This window comes from Eptatretus burgeri, chromosome 3, assembly GCF_056783735.1.
Source record: "Eptatretus burgeri isolate ZD-2024b chromosome 3, Ebu_testis_v1, whole genome shotgun sequence".
Taxonomy (NCBI): domain Eukaryota; kingdom Metazoa; phylum Chordata; class Myxini; order Myxiniformes; family Myxinidae; genus Eptatretus; species Eptatretus burgeri.
Window position 1 is genome coordinate 44,604,069 of NC_140963.1, and position 25,705 is coordinate 44,629,773.

Consider the following 25,705-nt stretch of genomic DNA (forward strand, 5'->3'; position numbering starts at 1 on the left):
AATCCAGTCGTGACCCTCTCGGACTAACGCCGGGAACCAGTCACGGGTGGACCTTTCGGTCTCACCGCGATCGAGCCAATCAGCCCCCGCGTGGGATAGGGTTGCTCGCCAAATTCGAACTACCTAAGTACCCACGCGGAGGGTAGACCGGGCGATCGCACCTCGCCGCAGGTCGACTTCGGACACGGGCCACTTAAGCGACCTGTTCCGTACTATCAGAATAACCGAGCGGTGTTATCGTCGACCTCGACGGTTCGATTAATTATCGGGCGTATTCAGCCCACTACCAACCCTTTACGTGAAGCAAGATGAGGGTTCCATGGGGGAAAAGACGAAGCGAAGCGGGAGAACAGTTCAACAATAAAGCACATTTATTCGCGGCACACGGGAAGCACACAAATACAATTCCACCAAATGCACACAAAAAAAAGAAAACACAATTCCATTTACACAAAAAGCAAACATAAAAGTGAAAACACAGTGCAGAGCTAATACCGACTACCGAGCACACGGCAACACTTATACAATTCTACTTCACAGACGGCGCCGACAACACATACCCAAAACCAAGGAAAAGAAATACCTCAAGAATGAGGCAGGCCTGAGGCCGAGACCGGGTCGGGCCTACCCGTCTGGTGATGAGACGCGGAGCGGCGATGGCGCTTCTCTCCGCGGGCCTCGCGGACAGTGTCAGGCAGGGGGGTGGGAAAAGGGGCCCCCTTGGTCGCACTATTTCAGCGCGGGGGGGAAACAGGAGGGGGGTTGCTGATGCTCGGGGTATAGAGGATCTTTATTATCCCTGGTGTGCGTCTCCACCTCGGCCAGGTCGCGCTGCCGGCCTCCCTCGGGCGTGCAGCTCCTGGCACCGACGCGAGCACCCCCTCGTCCGACTCTCTTCAGCTTCTCCAGCCACTGCAGGCTTCGGGCTCCAGACTTCCACACTCGTCCCCTCCGTTCCGACTCCTTCTCGTTCTCGTTCTCCTTTTCGTTCTCGTTCTCCTTTTTGTTCTCGTTCTCGTTTTCGTTTTCGTTCCCCTCTTCTGACTGACGAACACCGTCCTTTTATCCCCCCGTAACTTCGCCTTTGACCCCCTCCCTTTGACCTTTCACCTCGCTCCCCATTGGCCCGAGAAAAAGTGGGCGTGAAGGCTTTTTGATCCGTTTTTGAAGCACAAAATCCGTGATTTTGTACACGCTGTTCGACGCGCGTTCTGCATGAGTCCAACACCGGTACCCACAGCGGGGCAAGAACGGTGGCGATGCTACGGTTGTGAGGTGTGCGTGAAGGTCGTGGCGGTTGTGGTGAAGCGGTGGTTGTGGTCGGTGGTTGATGTTGTGGTTGTGATCATGGCGGTTGGTCCAAAATAAAGATAGTAAAAGAAAAACGGCTATCCTGAAGAGTCGCAGCTCGCATAAATGACATGTATTCCCACTAGACAACGGGTTTGGGCCTAACTACACATGCACTTACCGAGATACCTCACCTAAGGGACCTGAATGGTGGTTTGCGAATCTGGTAACCACAACAATATATATATATATATATATATATATATATATATATATATATATATATATATATGTATGTATATATGTGTGTGTGTGTGTGTGTGTATATATATATATATATATATATTGTTACGGTTCTCCGAGCCTCATGCATACAACAGATAGGTGTCCCAAAACAATTATTCCATTATTATACGTGTAGATAGTCCCCTTCCTTTGGTTTAGTGGGACAACAAGGGAGTGTGTTGCGATGATCTAATCCAGTGATTTTCAAACTTTTTTTCAGTGGCGACCCAATTTCAGAACCTCTCTACATCGCGCGACCCGAAAGATTCAAAACCCAATTCATAATATATAAGATAAGATTTCATATGACAAGAACATTTACTGTTTACTTTATTCACCATCGTCATGTTTTCATGGACGAGTAAACGGAGAATAGCTGACAGTATCCAAATAGTACAGTTGAATATTTCAGAAGTTTAATCCAAATGACATTTAGATATATCAGTGAGAAGGATGAGCCTGTTTTTCAGAAACCAACTTCTCTATTCGTGGAGAAGTAGATGACAATGCCAGGATCATATCATGCTCCATTTCTAGGCGATTTATGTTCTTTGTTTTAATCACCACCATGGTGGAGAACGACTGCTCACAAAAGTATGATGAAGGATATGGCGCGCCGTGACAGGGTCGGGTACGAAGGCAGCATTTTGCACCAGAATGTCGACAACAAATTCGTCCGCGCAAGAGCCTGCGCTCCTGAATCCTGCTGGAGCTGTACAAGCTCTTCCTTTGCTGTATCATCTTCATCAGCAATCAAGTCCAGTGGAGCCGTGAAAGGGTCCCGAACCACAGAAAAGGACTGCACATCCAGCTGAGGGAAATAGTGCTCGAACTGTTCAATGGGCGACCGAAGGCGATGTGCTATCTCCCCAGAAAGATTGTCGAGCTCAGTATCATCGTACTGGCAGGTCGTTAGATGCTCCACCAGACGGAGGAAAAGGCTGAAGCGCTTATCAGCTGCTTTGTCTGCCAGTAATTTTAGTCACCAGAAATCCGCTCATTTTTTCGTGAAAAATCATGAGGTTGGCGTCTTTGCCTTGGAGGGAGTGGTTGAGGACATTGAGACGTTCAAAGATGTCAACGAGATAGCACACTTCTGACAGCCAAGAGTCCGACTCAAGCAATGCCACCCATGCCGTTTTCCCTTGTGTGCGTAGGAACTCCTTCAGTTCATCTTTGAGCTCGTAAATGCGCAGAAGAAGGTTTCCTCGAGATAACCATCTGACTTGAGTGTAGAATAGTAAATTCTTATGGTCGGCGTCCATCTCCTGGCAGAATAGCCTGAATAACCTGGTGTTGAGGGCGCTCGATTTGATGTGATTCACCATTTTTACGACTTCTGAGAGCACGCTCTGCAAGGTTTCTGGCAAAGTACGAGAGTCGAGCGCTTCTCGGTGAATCATGCAGTGTACCATGGAGGTCTGAGGAGCCACCTCAAGCAATTTAGCCTTGAATCCAGAACGCACTCCTAACATTGCTGGTGCGTCGTCTGTTGTAGAACCGAGCAACTTTCCGAAGTCCAGATCATGGTCACGATAAAACTGCTCTACTTTCCCAAAAATGTCCTCGCCTTTGGTGGTGGTCTCCAATGGTATTATGAGCAGAGGCTCATTGACAGTTATCAGCCTTGATGAAGCGGACCCAGACAATGAGTTGCGTGGACGATGTGATATCAGTGGACTCGTCCAACTGTATGGCGTGCCACGGCGATCCCTTGAACTTCTATACGACCTGAGCCGTTATGTCCAGACTCATATCTTCAATTCTGCGTTGGATGGTGTTGTCAGAGAGGGGTATAACTGCCAGTTTCTTCGCCGCTTCTTCCCCAACCATCAGAGATACCATGTCCTTTGCACATGGCAGCACGAGTTCTTCCGCAATGGAGTGAGGCTTTTTAGTCTTGGCAACATGGAGCGACACTCGATACGAGGCCTCCAATGGCCGAGAATTGGTCTGATGGCATGTACCCTCTCTGTCAAGACGCATATTCTTGAGTGCACGAAGTTTCCTCTCAAAGAACGCTCTCTCCTTATCCTGATAAGGCGCATGTTTTGTAGTCAAATGCCTCTGCAACTTATTTTGTTTCATAGACTCCGTAGAAAGCACTTTGAAACAAATCACACACTGAGGCCTCTGTGCCCCTCTTTTATCCACCACGTAGTAAAATCCAAGGTCCAGAAATTTATCCTGGTAAGAACGTTCTCGAGATTTGCTGGTGGCCGGTGCTGCCATAACAAATAAGGTCTCGAGTCGTACGTGGAGACATGAAAAGGCGTTAATGATAGAGTCTGAGTCTGAGAAGCCGTGGATCAAACCACTAATTTCCCACCAAAATGAACCACACTTCAGTGAGCCTGCACATCGGCTGGATCCCATTCCAAGCGTCATGTTGCGCCGGTTCCCATACTTTGAACGAACCGTTTATATTGCATCCCGTAAAAGCGAGCACCGATCGAAAATAGAAAAAAAATTTTCGCTGCAAGCAGACACCCGCGACCCCACGAAATTTGTTCGGCGACCCCACTTGGGGTCGCGCCCCTGGGTTTGAAAAAAGAAGATCTAATAGCTGGGCTTGCTTAAATCATTTTCTTCTTCATTTCGTCCCTTCTCTTCTTGTCGTCTGATTATTCCTGAGGTAAATCAGCCACGTGCGGCACCGTGGTGAGGAAACTGCTGCACAGAGATCCTCGTTCCCGGGCGAGCCATAAACCCGGCGTGTGCGGCGAGTCATGTGTGCTTGGCAGTGCGGGGTTGTCGACTCGAGGTTCCGATGGTCTGGGGAGGATTGCCGGTTGCATTAAAAAGGCATGCGAATAAATACCTCTTTTGAGGCTGCACGAATGGTGTTTTTCACGGCACGGGAAACACAGCCAGCACGACGCCCATGCTGCACGAAACGTGGACGGAGGCCAATAAAGACAACTCCATGCCATATTTGGCTGGATACGAGTGTGGGCGAGTAGAAGCGACTTGTTCCTTTTTAACCTCAATATCCAACACATATTGGTGTTCGCCCCGCGCACACGCAAGAGGAGTCGTTTGAACGGCACGGCTCGGATTGTCCACGACACGGCTCGGATTGTCCTCGGCACGGCACGGCTCGGATTGTCCTCGACACGGCACGGCTCGGATTGTCCTCGGCACGGCACGGCTCGGATTGTCCTCGACACGGCACGGCTCGGATTGTCCTCGGCACGGCACGACTCGGATTGTCCTCGGCACGGCACGACTCGGATTGTCCTCGGCACGGCACGACTCGGATTGTCCTCGGCACGGCACGACTCGGATTGGCCTCTGCAACGCGCGCCTCGGCTTGTCCTCGGCATCGCGCGCCTCGGATTGTCCTCGGCAACGCGCGCCTCGGATTGTCCTCGGCAACGCGCCCCTCGGATTGTCCTCGGCAACGCGCGCCTCGGATTGTCCTCGGCAACGCGCCCCTCGGATTGTCCTCGGCAACGCGCTCCTCGGATTGTCCTCGGCAACGCGCCCCTCGGATTGTCCTCGGCAACGCGCGCCTCGGATTGTCCTCGGCAACGCGCGCCTCGGATTGTCCTCGGCAACGCGCGCCTCGGATTGTCCTCGGCAACGCGCGCCTCGGATTGTCCTCGGCAACGCGCGCCTCGGATTGTCCTCGGCAACGCGCGCCTCGGATTGTCCTCGGCAACGCGCGTCTCGGATTGTCCTCGGCAACGCGCGCCTCGGATTGTCCTCGGCAACGCGCTCCTCGGATTGTCCTCGGCAACGCGCGCCTCGGATTGTCCTCGGCAACGCGCGCCTCGGATTGTCCTCGGCAACGCGCGCCTCGGATTGTCCTCGGCAACGCGCGCCTCGAATTGTCCTCGGCAACGCGCCCCTCGGATTGCCCTCGGCAACGCGCGCCTCGGATTGCCCTCGGCAACGCGCGCCTCGGATTGCCCTCGGCAACGCGCGCCTCGGATTGCCCTCGGCAACGCGCGCCTCGGATTGCCCTCGGCAACGCGCGCCTCGGATTGCCCTCGGCAACGCGCGCCTCGGATTGCCCTCGGCAACGCGCGCCTCGGATTGCCCTCGGCAACGCGCGCCTCGGATTGCCCTCGGCAACGCGCGCCTCGGATTGCCCTCGGCAACGCGCGCCTCGGAGTGCCCTCGGCAACGCGCGCCTCGGATTGCCCTCGGCAACGCGCGCCTCGGATTGCCCTCGGCAACGCGCGCCTCGGATTGCCCTCGGCAACGCGCGCCTCGGATTGCCCTCGGCAACGCGCGCCTCGGAGTGCCCTCGGCAACGCGCGCCTCGGATTGCCCTCGGCAACGCGCGCCTCGGATTGCCCTCGGCAACGCGCGCCTCGGATTGCCCTCGGCAACGCGCCCCTCGGATTGCCCTCGGCAACGCGCGCCTCGGATTGCCCTCGGCAACGCGCGGCCCGGATTGCCCTCGGCAACGCGCGGCCCGGATTGCCCTCGGCAACGCGCGCCTCGGATTGCCCTCGGCAACGCGCCCCTCGGCTTGCCCTCGGCAACGCGCGGCCAGGATTGCCCTCGGCAACGCGCGGCCCGGATTGCCCTCGGCAACGCGCCCCTCGGATTGCCCTCGGCAACGCGCGCCTCGGATTGCCCTCGGCAACGCGCGGCCCGGATTGCCCTCGGCAACGCGCGGCCCGGATTGCCCTCGGCAACGCGCGGCCCGGATTGCCCTCGGCAACGCGCGCCTCGGATTGCCCTCGGCAACGCGCCCCTCGGCTTGCCCTCGGCAACGCGCGGCCAGGATTGCCCTCGGCAACGCGCGGCCCGGATTGCCCTCGGCAACGCGCGGCCCGGATTGCCCTCGGCAACGCGCGGCCCGGATTGCCCTCGGCAACGCGCGGCCCGGATTGCCCTCGGCAGCGCGCGGCCCGGATTGCCCTCGGCAACGCGCGGCCCGGATTGCCCTCGGCAACGCGCGGCCCGGATTGCCCTCGGCAACGCGCGGCCCGGATTGCCCTCGGCAACGCGCGGCCCGGATTGCCCTCGGCAACGCGCGGCCCGGATTGCCCTCGGCAACGCGCGGCCCGGATTGCCCTCGGCAACGCGCGGCCCGGATTGCCCTCGGCAACGCGCGGCCCGGATTGCCCTCGGCAACGCGCGGCCCGGATTGCCCTCGGCAACGCGCGGCCCGGATTGCCCTCGGCAACGCGCGGCCCGGATTGCCCTCGGCAACGCGCGGCCCGGATTGCCCTCGGCAACGCGCGGCCCGGATTGCCCTCGGCAACGCGCGGCCCGGATTGCCCTCGGCAACGCGCGGCCCGGATTGCCCTCGGCAACGCGCGGCCCGGATTGCCCTCGGCAACGCGCGGCCCGGATTGCCCTCGGCAACGCGCGGCCCGGATTGCCCTCGGCAACGCGCGGCCCGGATTGCCCTCGGCAACGCGCGGCCCGGATTGCCCTCGGCAACGCGCGGCCCGGATTGCCCTCGGCAACGCGCGCCTCGGATTGCCCTCGGCAACGCGCGCCTCGGCTTGCCCTCGGCAACGCGCGCCTCGGCTTGCCCTCGGCAACGCGCCCCTCGGATTGCCCTCGGCAACGCGCGGCCCGGATTGCCCTCGGCAACGCGCGGCCCGGCTTGCCCTCGGCAACGCGCGGCCCGGCTTGCCCTCGGCAACGCGCGGCCCGGCTTGCCCTCGGCAACGCGCGCCTCGGCTTGCCCTCGGCAACGCGCCCCTCGGCTTGCCCTCGGCAACGCGCCCCTCGGCTTGCCCTCGGCAACGCGCGCCTCGGCTTGCCCTCGGCAACGCGCGCCTCGGCTTGCCCTCGGCAACGCGCGGCCCGGATTGCCCTCGGCAACGCGCGGCCCGGATTGCCCTCGGCAACGCGCGGCCCGGATTGCCCTCGGCAACGCGCGGCCCGGATTGCCCTCGGCAACGCGCGGCCCGGATTGCCCTCGGCAACGCGCGGCCCGGATTGCCCTCGGCAACGCGCGGCCCGGATTGCCCTCGGCAACGCGCGGCCCGGATTGCCCTCGGGAACGCGCGGCCCGGATTGCCCTCGGGTTGAGGCCTGTGGAAGCTTTTTGCTTCAGCTGGCTCAGTGAGCTTCGGCTTCTGCTTGGCTCAGGAGAGCTTTTTGCTTCAAGCTGCCCTGTTTGGAAGGAAGTTAAGCCGGTCGCTCGGCTCGAGCTGCGAGTGGTGGCTTCTTCTTCTCGGTTCGTGGAGCTCTTTGTTCTCCATTTTGGTTCCCGGCTTGGTGCGACTCATCGACCTCTTCGGGGAGGTGGTTCCTCAGGGAAGCGACGCATCGACGGGAAGGTTCGGCTCCTCGTCTCACCAGCACATGTTGAGAAGCGCAGGAGGATTCGCGGGAGCTCGGGAAGGATCGCGGCTCGGCGATTGGATCCAGCTCGCTCTCGCTGGAGCCCGGGTCCGAACAACTTAAAGACCACACGAGGTGGAGAAGTTCGAGATAGGTTCTGGGTTTCAGCTCACCTGTCCTCCGAGCTGGAGCTCGTTATTAGACCTCTGCCACCATTTCTTGGGTGTGTGTGTGTGCGTACGTGTGTCCGTGGGCCCGTCTAATAAGTAGGAAATTGTTAAGTGCTTTGTGTGCTGTAAATATTTGCATTGCATTTTGTATAGACGGTTGTAGTTCTTTTGTAGTGCTTTTGTTGCTTGTATAATTGCGTACGTGTTTTGCCTTGTTTAATTGCATACGTGCTTTATTATAATAAATGTCCTTGTGTGAATGTAAACCTGTTCGTTGCGTCCATTCCCTCATTGAACTGCCCCATCTTGCACTCGGAATATAGTTGATTTTTAAATAGCCGGTAAAGTGATCGGGTCCAACGGGACTGCGCGATAATACCCCACTCGGTTATCCCAAAAGGAAGCGAGCTGCTTAAGCGGTCCCGTTGAGGTACAATCTCTCGGTTACCTACCCACGTGAATAATTGCTGCCTCCAATAATTACTGGGGAATTCCCTGAATTTGAATTTACTGCTTAATGGTACGTTTTTACCGCCTTACAAGGATGCAAACTTAAAAGATAATTTTATAACAATAAGATTTGGTAATTCTCAGTTTTTGAAATTTGATTTGTGTTTAATTTTCTTGTTTAAGACTCAGTCGAGAAATTTTCCCCTGCCAAGCCTAAAGGATTAACATGATGGTAGTGGTGGTGGTAGTAGTAGTAGTAGTAGTAGTTGTAGTAGTGGTAGTGGTGTCTTGGATTTGAAATGCTCATTGGCGTCCTTTTCTTTCACTCTTCACAATATAAGAATCACTTTCTCAAAGTCGTAATATGATGCTTGAATATTTCAAGGAAAAAAGGGAAATTGTACAAATGTCATATTTATGTTCCATATCAAGCAGTGTGTAACCTCGGTTATACAAATAAAATTAACTACAAATTTTGGGCGATGGTTATGTACATTTTGTATACTCCAACAGTGTTTTGGTTTTATTTATTTATTTGTTTTTGCTCAATGCAGAGAAATCATTAACTTATCAAGCAGAGCATTTTGCCCTTGGAAAATGACCTATTGTATTGTCCCGTGTGTCTGGCTGGAGCTCAATTCAGTGAAATGTACCGTGTAATTGACAGGCCATGCTGCGTGATGCAATTACGAGGAAAATTATATCCACTGCTCAGCTGCAAAATGCCGTCCTGGAACTCTTTCCATCCCACAGCGAGTCTGTGAGTTCACAGTGCGTTTGACTCCGCGTTTGTCCGGTCGGTTAACGTTTTGCACCTGATGTCACATTTTGACTTCATCGATGAGGTTTGTAAACTGGTTTAGAAATCGTCATTATGTAGTTGCCATTTTGTCGTTGGTAATTTCCCATAATTATTGGCTGTACTTGATCACCACAGTATTCCAAGTGAAAATTCTTTATTTACAGTTCATTTTTACAACTTGAAATTGACAACCCTCAATTAAATAGTATATTTAACGTTTACAATGGAGTTCTTGGAACTTAAGACATTCTGGTCATGTAACCTATACATAGGTGAAGCAACTTGAGGAATTAATCCACTTTCTTATTACTAAATGGTTACGTACTTGAAAGTTTCCTTCAACATATAAGTGGAGTCTTGGAAACTTTGACATCTTGGAAAATATTTGCATTTGGTTCCATGAAGCAAAGTGGGGAAACTCTTCAGGTCACAACAACATCATGGTGGTTTGTAGTGATGCACGTGATGTGTTGTTGGCAGGTCCATCATCTACTCTCGGAATTGCGCAAGTCTTGTCCAGCTGAGGCCGAGCTTTTGCTGCCCAAGTCCCAAAGCCTTGCACATGAGGACTCGGAGTGACCTCAAGTTAAGTTGATGATCAAAACACGCCTGAACCTGGAGGTCGTTGAATCTGCAGTTTTCCTCTTCGAGCAAGGTGTTGACGCCGCTCACGATATTTTGAAAGGTTGACAACTGTTTTTTCGGAGCGTGAACTATCAGCAGGACTGGCAAGTTGGGGTGACGTGGGCTGAAGGAGTGTCAAAAGGTAACAAGTCGGCTCAATGTTGGACACTCAAGCCATTATTAGGGCCAGAACTTAACAGCAAGACCAGGTAAAATGAGAGACAGAAGGATTGCCGAGAGCAGGTCAATGGCGTCATTGTCAAAAACTGGCTTGCCTGTGATTTGGAGCACATCAGGGCCAGGTCGCTCCACAACCATCCTCAGCTTCGTGTGGAAACCTTTGGAGGTGGGCGAAAGAAAGCACAGACTACTCTTTGTCTGCATTTAAAAAAGAAACATCGTCTTCTGCTATCACCATCGTCGATAAACGAGCAACCATACTTTGATTTTAAATTTGAGGCAACAACAAATATTTTCCCCAAGTCCAGCATCTCTTTTAATTACCAATAAAACATCTGTGTTTATGTTTTGTGTTATTCTTGAAGTTGATTTTCTTGACAGCGTAACACAGCTCCTCATTCTTACATGATTATGTAGGTGGCATATGTTACATTTGGCCCATTCTTACAGTCTATGGGGGGGGGGGGGGGTGTAGCACAAACCTGAGAACCGAAATTCTGCTCCAAGGTATGAGTTTAGTAGATAGCCAAGAAGCCCAGCCACCCCTCCGAACAATACCAGTGGCCACTGCGATGCAATTGGCCACATCAGTTGCTCCTCGTTTGCGAGTACCAGTGCAGCCAAGTATGTCAGTCCCATTAACAGCCCACCAGCGAAGCTCGCCAATAGGCCAGCCAGTGTCACTCCACCTTTTGTGCCTGTGGATCAATCATAAGAGCTCATCACATGATATTTGCATGTTTTTCATGACATAGAAAATGCCACACATAGGTGTTGTCCAGGTATAACCCTGAAAGGTACCCTTTCACAATCACCATACCTTTTAATTAGACTAGAAAGGAATTATTTGATTTTGTGGTTTAAAAAATAAGGAATGATCCATATTGCATGGTGGCCCTACCAGCAGGTACTGGCTGAAGGGTGGTGATTAGTACTGGTTGGCCACTGCCCGGCACCTTCCCAAATTCCGTGGCCCATGCATCCCCACAAGCAGAGGATATGGCGGTGAGAAAGGCAAGCACGAGCCAGGATGCAGCATAGTTGTGGTGGAAATCAATGGGGATTTCACAAGAGCCACTCTCCAACAGCGAGAAGAGAGCCAGCTCACCAGGCAAGGCAAAGCGGCAAAACACCCTCAAGCAGCTCCATGGTTCATCTGCGCAATTTCCGAGATTAAATTTCAATTGTTTCAGGTCATAATGGTAATTCTGTAAAAGCTGTGACCGATGCATACAAGTATATCTTTGCTTAAATCATCCAAGACATCTTTTCTTTCAACACCATAAAGCTCTTCTGCTCAATGTCATTTAAAATTGCTGTTCTGGATGTATATGTATATATGTATATGTATGTATATATGTATATGTATGTGTATATGTATGTATATATGTATATGTATGTATATATGTATATGTATGTATATATGTATATGTATGTATATATGTATATATATATATGTATATGTATGTATATATGTATATGTATGTGTATATGTATATATGTATATGTATGTGTATATATATGTATATATGTATGTGTATATATATATATGTATATGTATATATGTATATGTATATATGTATATGTATATATGTATATGTATATATGTATATGTATGTATATATATATGTATATATGTATATATGTATATATGTATATATGTATATATGTATATATGTATATGTATGTATATATGTATATATGTGTATATATGTATATATGTGTATATATGTATATATGTGTATATATGTATATATATATATATATATATATGTATATATGTATATATGTATATATATATATATATATATATATGTATATATGTATATATGTATATATGAAAGTTCCTGTGCATTATAAAAATGACAGACATGTAACCTCGCAATATAATGCTCAGCCAATATGTGCCTTCATATGTTCCCTGGTTTATCCATGCATATCTGGAATTTACACGTGCATGATGTGCACTGCATGCACAAATTGCCATGCTTATGTACTGAGTCACATGACAGTGCTACACATGATACTGAGCATATTGAAACCCAGCACGATTCGGTGAACCATCCCAGCCGTGAAAAACATTTCATTGACATTGAAACGTTGTAAACGTGATGCCACACCTTTCTGAAAATGACCATTTATGTGCTATTGGCATGCTTGAGACAGGAATGCCACAAAACGGTGTGGATCGGCATTTTGGAATTCATCGGAACACCACACAGTCACTCGAGAGATGTTATCAATAAACTGGCAACATCAGAGACCGTCCACGTTCTTGGCGAGCACTTATGATGTCACTTCAGCAGGGTAGCCATGTCTGATTGGTACACCTTAGGAATCTTCCAGACAGTAAGTTTGACAGCTTGCAGCATCCCTGGCTTGCGACCAATCAATGCCAGAACTGTCAGGAAATGGTTACGCGAGCATAACATCTGGCCACGACAACCAGCAGTATGTCTGATTTTGTTGCCATGTCATCAACATGTGCACTTAGCTTGGTGTGGACAATATCTGAGGTTCAGAAGACAAGACTGGGCTGCTATCCTCTTTACAGATGAGCTGAGGTTCCATCTTGACAGTGATGGCCGTTGTGTTTATCGACGGGAAAGGGAACGTTACGCTGATGCATGTGTCGTGCAACGTTCGGCGGTGGAAGTGTGATGCTATGAGGAGGCATCACTGCACATCACGGAGGCCATTAATGGCAATTTTGACATGTATTCAGTACCGTGATGAAGTTGTTCGTCCTCCCGTTCCCTCAGGTTCGTAGACGTCACGTCACACTTGAACAGGATAACGTGCTCCCTCACGTCATATGAGTGGTCACCGACTTCATCACACAACAGGACATTCCCACACTTTCCTGGCCAGCTGTTTCACCTGATCTTTCTCCCATAGAACGTGTGGGATGAAATGGAACGACGATTGCACCCTCTTCAAAACCAGCCGGCGACATTGGCCCGACTGTGGCAGGCCTTGGTACAGATCTGGAATGACATCTCTCAAGCATTCTTCAACCATATTGTGTCCTCAATGAGGTGCCGTTGCCAAGCATGTGTCAACACAAATGGTGGTCACACCAGATACTGAGCTGTTCACTGACTTTTGACCGCACCCCTCTTCGATCCTCTGGAGACATGTCTTGCACACATGTGTTTACATTCTCATGTCGATGTGTGATGTTTGTTTTCATTCCTCATTGGTGTAAATGATGCACAGGAACTTTTTTCGCTCGTATATTTATTGACCTAGAGATTATCCATATGCGTGTTTGGACACAAAGTTGAAACCTAAGTGAAGTGAAGGTTAAAAACAACAAACTTGTTTGAATCTGGCTGAAAGAAACAATATGGAGGATGAGTATTGTAAGCTTGAAACAAGATTAGTCTCTGTAATTGCCTTTTTACTATCGGATGATACCAACTTTGTCTCCTGAACCAATATCAGACTCGATGGTGTAATGGCTGAAGCATGCGCTCAGAGTCTGGGAGGTTGGTGGTTCAAACCCTGGCCAAGTCATATGAAATATTTTTTAAATGATAAGTCATGCTTCCTTGCTTGATCTTCAGCATTTAAAAGGATAGAGCATGGACAATCCCCATCAGTTGGCATCCATGAGTAGGAGTAAATTCCTCCTTAGGAAATGCCTTGCTGAGTGCAGTGAGAAAAGTTATGCCATTGTTATGATGTTGCTGATTCCCAGAGTATCCTGGGAAGTGACAGCACTTCCCCCAAGCTGTGTGTGCATCAACTCAACCTTAAACCTTGTATCTTTTTTTTTTTAAATTGCCAATAAAAACCCATGTGGCTCACTATTGACCTTCATGTATTTGGTAATCTGCCTCCCTTGCTGTTCTGATCCCCATTTGCCAGTCATTAATTTGTTGACAATGATCTTAGTGTTACCTGGACTGGCCTCTAAAACGTTACCTAAACTATAATGGCACCAGGTAGAGCGCCTACCTCTGCCAGGATGAACAGTTTACGTTTTGTACCTCACTGATAAGCTGGATCCGCCTCTGCACATAAACCGAAATCGAATCAGCTTGTCACCTCCCCAACTCGTCCACCAAGTTTCATCTCAATCCGTCCATAACTGTTTGAGATTTCGTGCTCCACTGTATATCGTTTTGGCTCGATCTCTCAACGGTGGAGAATCACTTAAGCAAAAAGGTCACGTCACTGCCATCTCTCTCCTGCATTGGAGTGACGACCCGTCCAGGATTGGTCTCTTTAGTGAAAGGAATGGTTACTGACATCCCCTGAGTGAAGAAAAGGATACTCCTTTCTGAGTTAATTAGTTATCCATCATGGAGGATACAAGTTCCATACCATGTACGAGTATATATACAAGTACTCAGCAGTAAACTTTCTCTTTCTCTTTCTCTCCCCCTTGTGGATTAGTCATTTTGGATTCTGGACGTGAGGCCCTGATTTGTGATAATCTGGTCGACAGATATAGCGCTCGACTGTCCCTTCATGCACTCGATTTATCTATTTGTATGAATTCTCAGAACAATCAGTGACTTCCAAGATAACCGCTCACCCTTTGTCCTTCTATTGAAATTCTAAAGTTCGTGTGGGTTGGCAGGATGGCCGAGATGTACGCACACTCACCTCAAAGCTGTCCTGCGTGGGTTGAAATCTCAGCTCAGCTATAAACTATCGTCCTGGTATTTGACAGGCAGGGTTATTCATCAACGTGTGTACCGTCCCTCAGATGGACGTTAAACTGGACGTCCCATCTGCCAGCATTAGTTGGTGGAAATTTTAAAAAAGGGGTCCTTCGTGAAGAGTAGGCAAGCTATCACCGGCACTCTGAATAAATGACAAATTCTTGCACTGACTTACTATTGTGAAGGCAATGGCAAACTACCAAGTGTAACCCTTTCAAAGAAACTGCTTTAGCAGCACCGACACTGTAACAGTATGGTCCATCGTAAAGTTCGTGCTACTTATGACGATTCTCCTGTCTATCTATAGAGTGCAGCCTGTGGCTGTTGGTTGCATCATTGGTTGGGACGCGGCTATGCCCCTGATGCAGTGTCCCCCTTACCAGCACACTGGTACTCATTTTGCCGACCTCGGAAGGATGACGGGCTGAGTCAACCTCCTGGTGTATTTTAATTCAGCGGCCAACAGGGCTTAAACTCAGGACCCTAGGATCCCAAGCCGCCACCCTAACCACTAAGCCAACACCAGGATAGTTTCTCCTGTGAAAAGCCATCTCTATAAACCGATTTTTACACCGTGAAAATGATTTTTCACTCCACAAATAAATTCACTCTTTAAAGAATAACGAATCACAGGTGCGTTCATTAACTGTTAAATTCCGTTGCAAATTCCAATGAAGACTGATGCAATTACAGATTCCTCATTGGGTTCTCCTTTTGATAAACTGGGATCATGGATGACAGAGGATAATATCCAATTTTTATAATTGTGTGATGGTGATTGTGGTGGAGTGCTAAATAATCTGTACAACAGAGCATTGGGGTGCTCATGACAAATTGGGAGTGGTTTAGGCTCGAGTCGATGCTGGACAGATCGACATTCTGCACAATATGTATTTAATCCATACAATGGTTTATTTTATTTTTAATTGCGTGCGACTTTGGCTGAAATCAATTGCACTGATCCTCAAATCTTGGGCACAAAGTGGTCGAGCCCATCAACGTGGTATGTTAATAAAAGTTGGAATTAAAAACGGGTTTTAAACCAGAGGGAAGTTAGTTGACTGGTGTGCTTCGTGGCACTTCCACAGCCATGAAGACCAATGGCAATCGACTCCTGGATCCAAGTTAATTTGTTTGTACTTTGTTGTTCACCTCATTCACCTGACCTACTTTCACCCGATGGTTATTATTTCGCATCATTACAACCTCCAATCATTGAAGTACATTTGTAGATAGTTAGGTTGATTTGACCGAGGCCGAGCAGAGCGAGATCGAGGCCGTTTATTCCTGATACCTGAAACACCTTGGAACCCATGCCGACAGAAAACAGACTTTTTGGAACTTCAACCACATTTTCCATCCAATCGTCAGGTAACTTTGTTGAAGAATTATCCATGGGTAGGCACTCCTATGTTGAAAGATCCGTGTCAATCGCTCAAGAGATTGTGGAGAAAACAAATTTTAAAACCAACTAGAAAGCATCTGAAAATCTGAAAAAAAACAAAGGCCATTGTATTCAGACTTCTTCTTCTTCTTCTTCTTCTTCCATATGCTAAACATGACATAAACAGCTAAAAAAAGAAACACAAAAAGATTGATGATTTTAGGTGACCTTGACCTTTTTACTTCAAAAGCAATAGGCTTCAATGATCCAACATGCAAACCCTGCTCAAATTTCAAGTCAATCAGATGGAAATTGACCTTTTGACCTCAAAACAAACAGCTTCGAGCTTTTGATTGAACAAATTCAGTGACACAATATGCAAATTCTTAAACTTTGAGGTCAATTGGATGAAAATTGACGATTTTATGTGACACGGACCTTTGACCTTTTGACCAAATTATTAATTTGTCTTCTCCATATTCTCAAAATAAGGCTTCGTTGAAAATTTGATGGCAAGAGCTCAATTGGCATCTTCTCCATATTCTCAAATGAAAAAAGATACAGCACACACACACACAGACCCACAGACAGACAGACACACACACATACACACACACACACACACACGTGATTGCAAAACCCTGTCTGCTGCATGGGGGGTGGGCTCATAAAGGTGAAAAAGTGAAAGAGGAAGGAAAAACAAAGTGAGGGCCTCGGCCGACGTTGCACAACATGGTCAAGGATGGTTATGGATGACTATTACTAGTTTATCTTTTTAAATTGCATTTTTGAGGAATCCAGCTTTTTTCTCCTGCCATTGTCTATTAATTACCATGGGGTACGAGACATAGATACTGTGTTCAAACTGCAATGCATTCCATTCTCGAAACAACTTCAGCACCGCCTCCACCACCTTAATCCTGCCTTCTACAACGAAAGTATGTATCCCTGCAAAATGCTTTTACAACTCGTCCCGGCTACCAATCGGAGTGCGTTTTGAGGCACATGTCATTATGTTCTCAGCCACCTATCATCGCGACAGTGGTTTCAGTTGTATCTCTTACACTTTCAGCTTCTTGTCATATTCTTAAGTCTTTCCATTAAAGCCATCCTGCACAGGGTTAGCACCAGGAAGATCAGGGGGAGGGGGCGTGTGGATCTGGGGGAAAGAGTCCACCATCAATGTGCATGTGTCAAGTGCAAAAAACTGCTAAGCAAGCATGGCTCTGGCAGTCCTTGAGGAAATGATATGAACTCAGAACGCAACAGAGGGGTTCCGCTCTTTATAATTGAATGCGGTGATGTGCGAACAAGGTATAACATTTTTAATAATTCAGGTTCAAGTTGACACGTATGAAATACCACTTTAAAACTGTTAACATACAGCTTAGAAAATCGGAGAGGAATTTTCATGGGAGGAAATTGAAAATCCCGACCGTATTCGTTTTGGAGCTCTCCTGCGTCCACGCCACTCGTTGAGGTTCTCGACAGTTGCTGCAAACGCCAGTCGCGCAGTTGCACCGTTGTATAGAAGAATATGACAAACGTGGCCAGGTAGCAGTAGCTTGTCACGCTCAACAGGAATGCAGTGAAGACACCTGCACAGTGCATTCCCATTCGACACATCTCTCGTATTGGCAATATTTGAAGGTATGAGTAAAGTACACTTTAAATATCAACTAAAAGTAGACAATACCATGGCGCTGCATACATGAATTGTTTGTGACTTTGCAATTTAATATTTTCTCTTTTTTTTAATTTTTTTTTTTTATTTTGATGGTCTGTTGAGGGAATAGCCTCCAAAATTATGGCAACGAACACAAGTTCATGTGGTGGAAGGTTTTGTTGGATGGCAACGATCGTCATTACTTAAACCGGATTCGGACAAAACTTGGTGGGCAAGTTGTGTGTGTGACAAGGACCAATTGATTTGATTTTGGTGATGATCTAGTTCTGGATCTGAGAGTTTTTTTTAATTATATAAAGTGATTCTTCACCATTGAGAGATCAGGCCAAAAACGACATATAGCATGATATTTCAAAAAGTGGTTGACAAATGATGACAAAACTTGGTGGATGATGTTTTTTTTTTTTTTAATGTTTTTCATTTGTTCATCATTGATTTTTATTTTTTAGGTGGTTTGCCATTGCCTTCCCAGAAGGCAGTCAAGGCAGCAATTTGGAATTTGTTGAGGGTGCCAGCAATAATTTGCTTCCTATTCGTAAAGGACACCGTGGGATCTTTAATGTACACTCATTAATGTTGGCAGGTGAGACCCAGTTTAACTCACGGCACACGCATTGATGCCTCGACCTGCATGCGAAATGCCAGGGTGGCAGTTTATATCTGGGCCGAGATTCAAATCCAGACAAGACACCTCAGAGGTGGATTTGATTACCGGGACTAATTATTACTTTGACCTGGTTCCTTGTATTTACCTGTCTAACTGAGTGACATCCCTAAAATAAACTAGAAGAAATGTATAAACGGGATACACAAAATGTGTGCGCTTGCTAACTTGTGTCAATCATAAACAGCTACGAATTTATGTTGGCAGAGGGTTTAAAGGGGGCAAAGTCTAAACCTTGTAAACATTTGTTCTTTGGAACTAATGATTTGACAATGGGCTTGTTATTGTTTTTCTTAAAAGTGCGGATAATGGGAGAGGAGGGAGACGGAGGGGAAACTTTACAGAAACTTTTAACGTCAGACCACAAATTTAGAATTGTTTTCTTATCCCTAAAGCCCAGAATTTAAAAACGATATGGAACTCGATGAATGATTTGGGAATAACAGGAGCGAGAGGGTGGGGCAGACAGGAGAAAAAGAAGATTGATTTGAGGGTCATTGCAATAATCGACCAATTATTTAGTGGTGCCGACTTACCCAGCACAGCACCACTGTAGCTCGTAGCTCCATGTCGAACTCCCCGCTGATAGACGTATGTGGGGACAGCAATGGCGAGGACACAGCGCCACGGGGACACCATGTGTGCACCTGTACATGCACAGTTATGATGAGACAAAGAACCAGCAAAAAGCTTTCCACCAAACGTTTGAGAGCTTTGTCTGAAGGAAGTTCCTTTTACAATGATCGTGTTCTTGAACAGCAAGCGATTTACGGTATTCAGGTTCCAGGGGAGTGTTCCCATCAAATGGAACTACCAACCATCTAAACTGGGTTCGATCCTCACGAGTTCATGTTAAACTAAAAACGGTCGTTCTGATGCATTTGACAGAGTATATCTCGGTTGAGTACATTAAGCCGGCTGTCCGGTCTGCATTTAGGTTCTAGACAGATGCCACAATATCTTCAGAAAGGAGTACAGCAATGTGTGTCAGTACCCTGGTGACAACTCGTCATTGTACACCAGACAATTTATTTCAACACTTTCATCCAAACTACTAAACACAGTATCATGATGCTGGCACCGTGGGTTCAAATCCATTTAGGTTAATGCTTGTCCAGTGTACTGATGACCTCCTAGAGGTCTCTTAATAGGTGTATGTAAAAGTATAATAATATCTTAGGATGTACGTTGCTAGAAACTCCTCCAAGAGCCTTGTATAGAAAAAGGAAGTACAAAGTGACTGATTGAATAGGGTAATCTCACAGGTATAAGTAAAGTAGACTTTCAGAATCTGATAACCGCACATTGAGATTTTGTACAAACTTACGTCCTCGCTGGGATCACATGTCCAGAGTAAGCTGGAAAGCAAGCGTGCTTGCATAGTAATTACCAATAATTAATTTAGTAATTTCACGTTCACTGCTGTGATGCGACTCACGGTCGTGGGAGCTGCCAAGAAGCAGCAGCGTCCAGAGGCAGAATGAGGCTGTGAGTACGAATCCGTATAGAAGTAGGTTGAACAGAAACCTCTGCAGGTCCTCAGTACTCGGGGCTTCATCTGGATAAAGGAGGTCGATGGTACATAGGGCAATGGGGTGGAAGTGGAGGGACATTGGAACAAATACGAGTTAGACGTGGAGTCAATTAATTGTGATCATTTTGTTTGATGCAAAATGGAAAAAACGTGTTCAAGAATTCGAAGCATTTTGTCAGTAAACACACTGCGGAAGGAAAAAAAATAAAATAAAAACACATACCTTGTACTTTGCTCTGGGTTTGGCGAACGTGGACTTCTGGCAATGGAAGCATCACGAACAAGCAGCTTCTCACTCCTGGAAAACCAACTCCGGGTGACTGGGCAGCGCAATTAAATCCAATTAAATAACTAACTGTCTAGTACCTAGTTAATTACATCTGGGAAATAACTCCGTTTCGTTGGGAACGGCCTCTCAAAGTTGACTGCTGACTCCGCAATAATTATCCATGTCACAAGAACCAACACCGAGCTTCGCAGGAACCACGAGCCTGGCAAAAGAGCGGAGACACCTGGAGAATGCGACCCTGCTCTGTTCACAGGGGGCACCGGGAATGGGCAGAGCAGTCCTGTGTGATGGGTGGAGCTCCATGAATGAGTTTCATAGGCGTGGCTCTCTGGTCCTGTCCAATGGGTGTATTCCTTTGGTTGTGTGCGACATTCCAAGCTTTCTCAGGATGAAAAATCAGAAAAAGCCCTCGATTAAAAACTGCGACATTTCTTCATACAAGCTGGTAACAATTAGTGATTTTTATGTCAGTACAAGGATGCTGAATCCGAATCTGCTTGTTACTCAAAATTAATTTGCGTTAAATTACCCAAAATCACTAATTAAATGAGAGGGGCTAAATTGGCACATACCCCCTCTGGTATCTATCTTACCTGACTATCTCGTACTGACCACTAAGCTACCCCACTGTTTACATCGTCCCACTTTACAGCCATTCCTTGCTTCCTATCATAAAGCCAGTTTCCAACCCAGGCATCAACTTCACCAGTCACTCCATAAGCCCTCACCTGAGCTAAAAAAAAAAAACCTCGTATGTGGTACCTTATCAAATGCCTTCTGAAAGTTTAGATATGCGACACTCATTGTACGATATTTGACCACCTGATGTTCGATTCTGGAGACTGTCCTAATTATAATGGACAGTAATTCAAAGCTTCATAACAATTGAGATGTACACAGCTGCCAACCAAATATGCAGACATATTGGGGTCAATAAAGGACACAACAGCTTCATGTTGGCTTTGCGGTTTCGGTGGCTTGTTTAGGAACTTAGAGTCCTGAGATTGAGTCCCTGTTGGCTATTGAATTAACACCAGGTGAGGTTGACTGAGCCTGTCATCCTTCTGAGGTTGGTGAAATGAGTACTAGTGTACTGGTAATAGGGGCATTGTATCAGTGGTACAGCTGTTCCCTCAGCCATCCGAAGGAGGAGGACGGATGATCTGATGGAAATATACAATGACAAAAAAAGATTCTAACAGTGCTTGATGTTGTATGTTTTTCATTCTCATTGAAACACAAACATCGTAAGTATGTTGACTTTAAAGGGAGCTTGCGCCGCCTCTTCCTCGTTTTACAATTGTACTTTGTGTTGGTGGAAATCTTTTCCAACCTCTTTATCCACTTTTTTAAAGAAGAAATGATCCAGTATAGATCCAAAATGATGAAGATAACACCAACAATGCTTTCCCATGACACTTCCACCATCTCTACTTCTTCTTCATATTCTGGTGAATCGAAGTCCTGCCATTCTGAAGGATTTGGGTTTGGGATGAGCAAACAATGGGTGAAAGGAAAGAGAACATTTCACTTGGGTGACTTTGAAATCAAATTGAGCAAAACAAACACAGATCAGTCATTCCTCTCTCCAGATTCCTCATTGAGGTTTAACATGGAGAAAGCTCTTGCCACGTGTCGGTGTGGAAAATGAAGATGATGCTAACATTAGTAGGGTTGGGCACACATCGACTTTTTCTCTGTTGTCCCGTTGAAAGGAGTGTTTTTTTTTATGGCCATTTTTCACGCTGATCACGAATCCGTTGAAATGTTTGACCTAGGATGATGTCTTAGTAAGGCATCATCTTACATCGTCTTCGTAAGACATCATCCAAGGTCAAAAATTTCAACGGATTCGTGATCAGCGTGAAAAATGGCCATAAAAAAACACTCCTTTCAACGGGACAACAGAGAAAAAGTCGATGTGTGCCCAACCCTAATATTACATGCCCTAGTAAGCCATAATTATCAAATTTTACCTAAAAAATTGGCTAAATTTTGCGACCATTTTGAATTTTTTCATTTTACCAACCTAAGACATCATCCTTTGTCAAAAAGTTCAACGGATTCGTGATCACCATGAAATTTGGCCATGATAAACACTCCTTTCAAAAAAAGTATGGTTGTATGCCCAACCCTACTAAGACATCATCCTCGTTCAAAAATTTCAACAGATTCGTGATCAGCGTGAAAAAATGGCCATAAAAAAACTCCTTTCAACGGGACAACAGAGAAAAAGTCGATGTGTGCCCAACCCTACTAATACATTAATAGGATTAAGACAAAATCTGATTTTAAATACCATAGCTATGTTTATTTGTTAATATAACATAGTCAGTTCAAACTTTAAAAACAATTATACAAATTCTTGATTTTTATTTTCAGGCATGGAGGGACCTGAACGGTGTGCCATCTGCAAAAAGGATGGAGGAGGCCCATCAGCTTTAACTCTAACAGAAAAGGGGTGTTCAGCCATCAACCAGGCCAGCAGCGCAAGGAAAGACAGCATTCACACTGTACCTGGGGAAAGGGTGCACAAAGACTGCCGGCGTATATACTGCAACCCACATCAGATAACCAAGGATACCAGGAAAGAAGAGTCAAAGGCCAGTACAAGCAGTGATAGACATGTGCTTAGGTCATTTGAGGAGGGGTTTTCTTTCAACACTGATTGTCTTTTTTGTGGTAGACCAGCCAAGTTTGGGAGGAAGCAGAAGACGCAGGATGTGCTTCAAGTAAAGACAATTGAATTGAAGGACATGCTCCTGGCAATATGCCGCGAACGAGCCGATGTTTGGTCAGATGCTGTGAAGGTACGGATTCGGCATGTGCATGACTTGCGCGCAGCAGATGCAGGTTACCACCAGACATGCAGTGTTAACTTTCGCACAAATAAACAGACACCAATAGCTCAGATGACGGACACCGAAGAATCCAAGAGGACAAAGCTTGGACGGCCTCGAGGCGATGAGAAGACAGCAGCATTCTTGCAAGTGGCAAGATATGTTGAGGAAAATGATGATGAGCAGATCACCATCAATGATCTCATTGACCTCATGACACAGAAACTGGCAGGCACTAACCACGAAGCATACAGCTACACCCACATGAAGGCGAGGCCGTGGGAACACTGTGGTGACAGGATAATCCAAACTGCGATGAACGGCAAGCTGAACGTGGTCACCTTCAGGACAACAGCCAGGGCAGTGCTTCAGGAATATTACAACAACCAGCAGCAGGAAAAAGACACTACTGGAGAGAAAGTCAAGCTTGTACAGGCCGCTGCCAAACTCATCAAAGAAGACATTAAAACCATTGAAACATCCCATGAAGTCTACCCATGTGGTGATGACCTGCAATCGCAAGAGGCTGGCATTAAATACTTACCAGATACTCTGCTGGTACTGCTTGAAGGACTGTTTGTGGGAAAGAAAGATGGTGTTAAAGTGGCTTCAATTGGGCAAGCCATAGTGTGCGCAACTGGACCCAGAGTCTTACTGGCACCACTGCAGGTTGGGTTGGGTGTGCAGCTATATCACCACTTCGCATCACGATTTCTCATTGACTCCCTTCATCATCACAGGTTCTGCTGTTCATGTGAAGAGGTGCATCAGTTTGAATGAAAAGCTGCTCAGTCACATGGAACAGACATCCCTAACCTGACAACAGAGTTTGTGCAGTATGCAGCTGACAATGTGGACCATAACATTCGCACACTGGATGGCCATGGCACATTCCATGGCATGGGGATGATTGCCGCCATCACCCCTGGAACCAGATCAGGCCGGCCAATACCCAGGGGTAAGGTGACATCTCGTGATGTCACAATGGTTGGAAGGGTGCAGATATGGTACCACAAGGAAGAAAGTCATGGGATGACAGCAGTGACGTACCAGAAATTTGTCAACCTAAAAGCCCAGAACTGCTCTGAAAATCTTGATGTTCTGTGGAAGACATCTATCTTGTTTGGGTCCGCCAGACCTGCATGGTCAGGAATGATGCAATTCATCCACAAGGGTGACCACCCTGGCAAGGCGGCTATCATGTTTCTGCCCATGATAGACATGAACTCGAGTGACAGCACATGCATGTACTCGACCCTGATGTTTGTCAGTGAACATGCACGAAGCTACGGTGTCACTCCAGTAATCACATTTAATCAGCCCCTGTGGTGGAAGGCCCTCATGATCATCAACTCGGAGCCTATGGGAAGTGATCTGAAAGGGATTGTCCTACGCTTGGGCGGCTTCCACACAGAGATGAGTTTCCTCGGATGTATTGGACACCTACCTGATGGTGTCATCTGGGCTTCAAGAGCTGATGAAGTTGATATTTGCCCCCAATGCAGTGATTCATATGTTTAGTGGCAAGGCCATTGCCCGCGCAGTTCGCGCACACCTAATCCCATGACCTCTTCTTTTGTCCCGAGCCAAATAAGAACACGAAGAAGCCTCTCATCGGGAACATCAAGGCTACAAAGAAAATGATTGGCACAGACATATGCAAGCACATACTGTTTCTACATGCAGTTCTTGGGTGCGACACGACATATCGTCGTCATGGGATTGGAAAGGGAGCTTCTCTCAGAAAGTTCAAAGCAAACAACACATTCCGTGAGCAGGCCAAGCTTTTTGATACATATCCAGCTTCCGTATGTGATGTGGCAGATGCAGGAGAAAAAACATTGGTGGTAATCTACAACGGAAAGTCAACTGATACCCTGGACACCCACGACACCCACCGGTATAAGCGGTACTGGGACAAGGTGGATTCGAGCTCCTCTCACGTGCAACCACAGACGTTACCACTAACATCAGAAGCAGCAAAGTATCACAGCCTGCGCATGTATCTGCAAGTCCAAGAATAGAAGGGATGTGCAGATGAACTTCTTCCGACAGACTGGGGTTGGCAGAAGTGTGATGAGGGTTTTGTGCCACTTCAGACATCAATAGCTCCAGCTCCTGAAAAGATGTTACGTGTCATTAGATGCAACTGCCAGGCTGAATGTAGCACCATGAGATGCATATGCAAGAAGCACAACATTGAGTGCACTCCAGCTTGTGGAAACTGCAGGGGCTCTGGCTGCACAAACACTCCATGTGACAATGATGAGGATGATGACAACATTGTCGAGTTCTAACTTTAATACGCTTGATTTTTCTCAACATGTATAGTAGGGTGGTCCAAAAACAGCAAAAAAAGAAAAATAAAAATTCAGATGTTGTCTCCACAAGCCTTAAATTATTCCACTATGATTCAATAAAGCGCATAAAAAATTAAAGTTGATTGAAGGTGATTTAGAGGTCACTCCATATGATGACTTTTAGTTTCATGAGTTGGTTGAATTAGGGTATGGTCAGGTACAATTACGGGTACTTCTGGATGTCCGAGGTGGAAATGGAGTGCATTTTC

At 47.3% G+C, this 25,705-nt stretch overlaps 2 protein-coding genes across 3 annotated transcripts in view; one reads left to right on the plus strand and one right to left on the minus strand.

Moving 5' to 3' along the window:
• Positions 1–10,406, plus strand: part of SAAL1 (serum amyloid A like 1) — a 31,850-nt gene extending 21,444 nt beyond the window's left edge. For both annotated transcript variants that reach the window (XM_085873111.1, XM_085873112.1), the window contains 2 exons: positions 9,124–9,216; positions 9,739–10,406. In XM_085873111.1, coding sequence (XP_085729237.1) covers positions 9,124–9,216; positions 9,739–9,837 — 192 coding nt within the window. In that variant the 3' untranslated portion in view covers positions 9,838–10,406. The remainder of the gene's footprint in view (positions 1–9,123; positions 9,217–9,738) is intronic.
• Positions 9,396–21,470, minus strand: LOC147029789 (transmembrane protein 19-like). The gene is made up of 7 exons (XM_085873113.1): positions 20,231–21,470; positions 19,912–20,031; positions 19,010–19,120; positions 17,559–17,720; positions 10,964–11,218; positions 10,545–10,760; positions 9,396–10,220 (listed from the first exon to the last, which is right to left on the minus strand). The coding sequence occupies exons 1-7, from the start codon at positions 20,280–20,282 to the stop codon at positions 10,063–10,065; spliced, it is 1,074 nt and encodes a 357-aa protein (XP_085729239.1). The 5' UTR covers positions 20,283–21,470; the 3' UTR covers positions 9,396–10,062.
• Between the last annotated feature and the right edge of the window lie 4,235 nt (positions 21,471–25,705).